Source organism: Archocentrus centrarchus, chromosome 17 (assembly GCF_007364275.1).
Source record: "Archocentrus centrarchus isolate MPI-CPG fArcCen1 chromosome 17, fArcCen1, whole genome shotgun sequence".
NCBI lineage: Eukaryota > Metazoa > Chordata > Actinopteri > Cichliformes > Cichlidae > Archocentrus > Archocentrus centrarchus.
Genome location: NC_044362.1, coordinates 13,528,390 through 13,535,739, shown reverse-complemented (window position 1 = coordinate 13,535,739; position 7,350 = coordinate 13,528,390). Strand labels below are relative to the sequence as shown.

At 39.5% G+C, this 7,350-nt stretch overlaps 2 protein-coding genes across 2 annotated transcripts; both read left to right on the top strand.

Annotated features, from left to right (window-relative positions):
* The first annotated feature begins 2,250 nt into the window (after positions 1-2,250).
* LOC115796502 (monocyte chemotactic protein 1B-like) lies at positions 2,251-3,416 on the top strand. Its single transcript, XM_030752928.1, has 3 exons — positions 2,251-2,376; positions 2,560-2,668; positions 2,804-3,416. Exons 1-3 carry the CDS (start codon positions 2,319-2,321, stop codon positions 2,934-2,936), a joined length of 300 nt encoding a protein of 99 aa, XP_030608788.1. The 5' UTR covers positions 2,251-2,318; the 3' UTR covers positions 2,937-3,416.
* Positions 3,417-6,108: 2,692 nt separating this feature from the next.
* LOC115796481 (eotaxin-like) lies at positions 6,109-6,985 on the top strand. Its single transcript, XM_030752905.1, has 3 exons — positions 6,109-6,289; positions 6,394-6,502; positions 6,651-6,985. Exons 1-3 carry the CDS (start codon positions 6,142-6,144, stop codon positions 6,772-6,774), a joined length of 381 nt encoding a protein of 126 aa, XP_030608765.1. The 5' UTR covers positions 6,109-6,141; the 3' UTR covers positions 6,775-6,985.
* The last annotated feature ends 365 nt before the right edge of the window (positions 6,986-7,350 follow it).

Here is a 7,350-nt window from a genome sequence, read left to right as displayed (position 1 = left end):
AATAAAGCAACAAAATAACGGATCAACGTTCCGCGGTCGTGCGTAAAACCTCCGCCCAATGGGGAAACATAACATGGATGATGATGCTGGATGATGATGTTGAAGGACTGTAATTAACGATGCACAACGCATCAGCTGCTACTTTAAGTTAAACACTTGATTAACAAAAACCCGGCGGCTGTGACCCGTGTTTACCGTGATCGGACGGTGGGAGGAGCCGCGGTAAACTTCCAAATGTCAAAATCAGCGCGAGAGCCTCCTTTTCAATAGTGGAGTAAACTTTCTGGTGACGGTCGTTTTGTTGTTGTTTGTTTGTTTTGTTTTTTATGAGAACTAGCACACCGGGCGCTCCACGCCATCAGAGCCGCCTTGCAGAAGAGCAGCGCTCGCTCCTGTGTCACTTGCATCAACGTCCAGTTTGAACGGGAGCGTAAACGGTGGCGCAGCGATGATGGGAGCGCGAGCTTTAATACTTCCAAATGCAGGAGACCAGGTAAATTTCACGGTGGGATTCAACAGGTCAGTGAGTGGAGCAGCAACAGCAGAAACGTTGTTCACGGAAACCTCTGCTATAACCTGCCATTCCCAAGAAGCGCTGCAGCTCACACCTGGATGAGGGCACGGAAACGTCACAATGGCCTAGATTTTTGGATAGACGGGCTCGACTTGTCGTCCCCCCCACAATTTTCTCCAGGTACACAACCGTAGCGTGCACAATCTCGCACTTACTATACCATACCATCTTTATTTATTAAAGCACAAACAACCACAACACAAAGTGCTGTACTTTAAAACATACAAATAAATAAATAAAAATAAAGGAACTCTTTCAAGTTTAAAATTAAAACTAGGTCTCGCTGGGGTTGAAAGATAAGACAGACTTAGACTAATTTATGGTCAAGTTTGCATCTGCCAGCCACCACTCTCAACTGTTCAACATGCTCCTCCCAAGAACCCGAGTAAACATCCAGGTGTGCCTCACAGCCTGGCACCCCGGCCAAAACACGGCTGACAACCCTTTGAAGAGTGGCAGGTGCATTGCGCACTCCAAAAGGCAGAACTGTGTATTGTAGAAAAGCATCTGGCGACACAAATGCAGATATTTCCTTGGCCTTGGGAGTCAATGGCACCTGCCAAGAGCCTTTTGAGAGGTCCAGCTTAATCACAAAAGCTGCGGAGCCAACACAAACACGAAAATGAACACGCTTTCACATCTCCGACTGGATCCGAACAAGAAAAAACATTTTCTTGGTCGTAGTACCGTCTGATTTGTCGGTTTCGATTCGGCGTATCAATGATGAAATCAGTGTCACTAACTTTTCTCTCCACAAGGTAAGGGCCACTATAATGCGCCTCAGACTGGCACCGGGACTGACAAAGAAAACAAACACCCTATCCCCTGCTTTGCAATCTCGCGGGCCTGGTGAAGTTTAAAACGGAAAGCACTGACATAATCCAGAATATTTTGTGGTTTGTCATCGCTAAGCAGCAATCCACAGGCACATGTAACATGAATCAATTTGTCATAAAGCATAAAACATCCATCCAATCCATTTCACCTGCTTTGGTGCAAATGAAAGTGACAACAGGTGCACTGGAAAAACGAAGACAACCCCTAAACATGTAATAGTGGCCAAAGACCACTGTTCTCTCCTGATCCCTCCTGAATGACATTTCTCTAGTTTTGCTAGTGTCCCTACTGATAGTACTGCGCGCATTTCAGGTTGCCGAGGCAGACAGCTCCTTCAGGATGGCATCAACACAGCAGCAGAACCAGTACTTTGTGGAAGGCCAAACAGGAGCTACCAAACTGTCAGAAACATGAACCCATGCCATGAGCATGGCATGCGGTCCCAATGACCTTTAGTGTGGCCTGTGCTCCCAGATCAGCGCCAGGCAGCTCAGCTGGCATTTGATCAAGAACACCAGAAATGGCAGGTCTGCCAGTGGTGCCTGTTCCTCTAAGAGGCTGGACTCCAGTCATCCATCCCTGATTATAAATTCAGGTTATAATAATAACAGCTAGAAAGCATTAAGAAAACTGATGTGTTAGAAAATGTCAACAAAAATACAGATTCCTTAAATAAAGCATGTGATCTAAGATCCTGATATTGCATCAATTTGCGAATATTTTAACTACTACAGTAAAAATTTACCTAAGGTTACGGGTGTGGAGGGTGGGTGTAAGGTGGGAGGAGATAATATTCTACATTTCTCAGAGGGCAAAGCATGTATAACTTCCAAGTCACACAAATATATGCTATCAGTGTTGAGGATCTTAAAAGGGCTCGCACGACAGACTACATATCAGACCAACAATGGTGATTCTCATCTTCGTCTCACTTGTGCTTCTTACCCACGAATGCAGCGCTCAAGGTGAGGGCAATTTGAGTGTTTCTATGCACGAGGAATTAACTTGTTCATGTTAAATATGTCAGGATTATGTTGACAATAACATCTGAATTTCATGTGTTTATTCAAAGGTGTGTTTTTAGATTATGGTCAGTTACGGTATTGTATCGTGGTTACAACATTAGAATCTTGTGTCTTCATTTAAAGGTGGGATTTCAAGTTGCTGTCAGAAAATCTCAAATACCCACGTCCACCGAGACCTGCTGACGAGTTATTACGTGCAGCAGCCGCCGTCGTGTCCTTTAACGGCAGTGGTGTAAGTCAGAAAAAAGTATCCAATATTAAATTTGTCAGCGGAGTTTGCCTTTAAGTTGTGTAGGTCTTTTTAAGCATTGGATTTCAGCACCCTAATTGTTGACTGTTTATTTTCTGTTCTGTGATTTTTCAACAGATTCACCACAGTGAGCGGCAAGAGAATCTGCTCACACCCCTTAAAGCTGTGGACACAGAACAGCATGGCTTATCTCAATGGAAAGAACTGGCATAAAAAGCCCCAAAACACACACAATAACAAATCAGCCTAACACTTCTGACCTCCATGATCTTTGTGTTATGCAGTGAAAGATTATAACAAATATTTGTGATATAAAAAAGGATAATAACTAAAACAGACATGAGTGAATTATAATAATGTTACGAAAACAAATCATGCAACCACTAAATTGTTAAAAATGAAAAAAAAAACCCCACATTGTTCTTGCCTTTTAGCCATTATGAAAAACAGTTAACAGTTGTTTTATGATCACTTCAATAGGTAATAATTAGGAATCGGAAAACAGAGGAGACCTCAGAGCACAACGCTATCATGATAAGTACACCACGATAGAGTGTTTTGGAAATGCACAAGATATTTTAGTACAATAATCAATACATCAATAAGATTGTGCAAATGAAGAAGAAATTGTCATGTTTAGAGTAAAGCTATGCATCCTCAATACTTCTATTTTAATACAACAGAATTCATTCATTTTATGTGGAAGCAAAAGCTGAACAGGTGAACAGTATGCAGATGCTTACAAGCCACAGATGTATTACATTATATTACATTGTTTCCGCTTTTTTTTTTTTTACTTTTCTGCACAGATTTTTGTGCATAATAAAATTGCAGAGAGCACCAAAGCTTTTGTTTGTGTGTGTCTTTATTCAGCAGTGCGCACAGGTGTCTCAGCTTCACAAAGTTCATGTACTGTTGCATCTGGAACACATCGTACTTCAGTGTCTGTCAAAATAAAGCTAATAATGTGAAACATGTTAGATCGATGTCTAATTCTTGAGAACAATGTCATTCAGGTTTAATTTTGAAATGTTGCATAAAATTAGAGTCACTGATATAGTATTTGTGGTCCACCGCTGGCTGTGAGTCAGGGGGGTTTCCACTGACATTAATAAGTGCCTGTGGTGGCAGACACAATTTAACAAATGAGAGTAACATAGGCTGGTACAGCTGCAGTAACCTCATTAACACGGAATCAGACAGAAAGCCTTTTTTTCACTAATTAAAATGATCTGAATCCTAAATTTATTTAATATAGACTCTTGATGAGTGACTCCTTACACATTGGGAAATGGCTGCTCATTTTAATAAAGTAACATTAATAAAATATTTAATACAGGCACTTTAAAATGAGAAAAGTACTAAATTCATGTTGATCAATAGACAAAATTTACTAATGAGGATTTGAGGTGCTTTCAACTTTTTTGTTTTCCTCACTTGTTTTCAACATTTAAAGCTTGGATTTCAATTTTTTCAAAAACCAAACCACAATTATGACCATATCTGTTTGTTTCTCTTTGATTCGTGTTTACTTGAAGTTAACATTTTTCACCTTTGTTCACACATGGCCGGTGTTCTTTTACAATAATGCTGTGTTAACTTTAAGATAATATTAGACAGTACAGCAGTTCAGTGAATACAGTCACTGACACACACAAAACAGTTATTCAATTCTTTAGGGTACACAGAGATATGTAAGTTTTGAGTTTAATTACATTGCAGCTTACATTGCTGCACTAAGAGCAAAGCAGTCTTTCCCAGTTCAGCTCTGGTTTGAGGTTCCTGAAGCATCAACTAGACACAGCAGCACATTGTGTAGGGGTCAATGTGCCAGAGAAGCAAAGACTATATATGTTTTAGCAACTTTGTGCAAATGGCTTTATTGACATAGTTGTACAGTAAGTCATTTTCAGCACAGCTTTCAATTTTTGAAGCTTACCTGGAAAATCCTTGACTCATATCTTGGTACCTCCAGCACCGGTCAGCATCTCTCAGACGTTTACAGAGTCTGACCTTGAAAAAAAGAGCCTAAATCATCTACAGTAAAGACATCCATTGCCTATTTTACAACTTAATATTAAAATATTTATTCTTGTGTCATTCCTATTTCAAATTTAAATGTAGTCACAGTATTACTTAGCAGAAACCTGCGCTATGAATCAACAGGCCAGCAGTATTTTTCCTCAGGAAAATGTTATAAATGCAAATGTAAGCCAACATCAGCATAGAAAACACTCACAAGTTAATTCTTGATTAAAATGACAGCATATTTGGATCCTTTTTGATATGCTGTAATGAAGCACAGACTGAGACCTGGTGGTAGCGCCATCTAATGGACAGTTTGGAAAACTGCAAAAATTCCATATAATTAACCAATGTGTGATTGGTAGGACTAATCATTGTAAATATACATATATGGAGCCTCAATACATTCATGAGGATGATAACTCTTTGGTTTAGCATTAGTATCACTATTAAAAAACAACTCTTTTTTTTTTTTTTCAAAGGAATGACCATCCTCACTTCTACCTGCTGCCAGGTATGTCAGGGATTTTTGTGACCTAATGTAGGTGTGTTTACCATCTGATAATTTTTATCCATATCTGTCTAACAGCTGAACTGCACAACAGCTATGAACAAGCCACCGGGGACACTCAAATTTGAAACAGAGTTAAATATATCCTGCCATGCTCTTCATCAGATCCATAAAAGTATAGGTGACCTTAAACTATACAGGTTAAAGTGGAACAATGGAACATTTCCAGCATCGTTGCATGAGTGCAGATTTGTGTATAACATCACATATATTTTTAAATGCCATGACACCAACACAGGGAAATGTATTTCATCCGTCTGTCTGCAGTGTGGTTGCAGAAATGAGTACATCAGCAATGAGAGCACAGAGAAACGCTCACCTCAAAAACCTAACAGTAGAAAGCTTCCGTGCTAGAAAGTGAGAGGAATTCACCATAACATTTGCAGTTACATGAAAGTCCTCCCTTTGTGTGTGTTGGTCTCATTTCCATCACATTTTCCAAATGGTTTTGAGCTTAACAAATTATCAGTGGATCCAGACTTGCATATTTCATCAGTTAATGTGTAGAAAAAAAAAACAACAAAACACTGAGCCCTTTTAATTAAAAAGAAAGAAATTAAGCAAAGAGGAATAAGATCATTTTCACTGGCCACAGTTAGGAAGATCAGGTGCTCTAAGATCCTCCAGGTGCTGGTATTTTCCATATAATTTGCATTGTGAATAAAAAATTATAATGAATGTTTCAAACCACATCCTACTGCAGTGGAAAAAATGCATTAACACCCTCAGACCACCGGGGATGCGAGTGGAGAGACAAGCGTCGCATTGGTGAGCAGTTGTGGGAGGAAATTGTTCTACTCTACTTTCCAGCCGTGTGCGTATCTGTGGGTGCTGCTCAGCTTGCAAGAGGCATAAATGAATGTTGAGTGTGTTGGTGGTCTTCTTTAAAAGGGCTCGCAGCAGTGTGCAAAGTCAAATCTGTTTCAGCTACGGCCACACAATGACGAGACTCACATTTATCTCACTTTTGGTTGTAACTGCCATGGTGTCCACGGCCACTGCTCAAGGTAATTAATGAATGCTTTTATGAATTAATATGTTTCTGCATTGTTTCATGTTAGATTAGGGCTATGCTGATGATAATGTTGGAATCTTGTGTCTTCTTTTAAAGGTGGGATTTCAAGTTGCTGTCAGAAAATCTCAAATACCCAAGTCCACCGAGACCTGCTGAAGAGTTACTACGTGCAGCAGCCGCCGTCATGTTCTTTAACAGCAGTGGTGTAAGTCAGAAAAAATAGCCAATATTAAGTTTGTGAGCAAAGTTTGTCTTTAAGTTCCGTAGGCCTTTTCTAAGTATTACATTTCAGAACCCAAAATTGTTGATATTGCTTTTGTTTATTTTCTGTTCTGTGATTTTTTTTTCAACAGATTCACCACAGTGAGCGGCAAGAGAATCTGCTCCACCACCTTAAAACTGTGGACACAGACCAGCATGGCTTATCTCGATGGAAAGAACTGGCATAGAATACATAATAACACACAAAGGAAATAGTGATACAATATACATGTTCCCCCATAATGACAGTACTATTGCAACTACAGAATTTGCCAAGGACTTTGAATGTCTGCTTATTTGACCTTATCTTACGTAACTCTTGTGAAGTTAATATAATATCAGTTTTCTTCATTTGATATCTGCCTGTAAATATGTAAATAAATTATTATTGCCATTGTATAATGATATGGACTGATATTGGGTAATAAATGTCGCACTTTAATGGCTATGCTGCGGTGATTTGAATTATTTTTTGTTTGTTTGATGTTTAAAAATGATCATGTAGGTGCGTGCAGAGAGAAAAGCTCTATCTGGAGCTTGACGTCTAACATCTCTTTATCTTTTTATCACATGTCTTTGCGTATCTGGTCACAAAACCAAAAAAGTCCCCTTTTTTTGATGGCTGGGTCGATGAAGAATGTCACGCTCATTGACGCTTAAACGTTTGTAAATGGTGAGCCAAAAGATCCCAGAAGAATTGGATAGAAAACGACACTCAGCATATTTATAGCTCAAAGCCTTTACTAAAACAGAGGCAGGAATACCGTACTGGAAGGCTCCTAAATAGTCCTG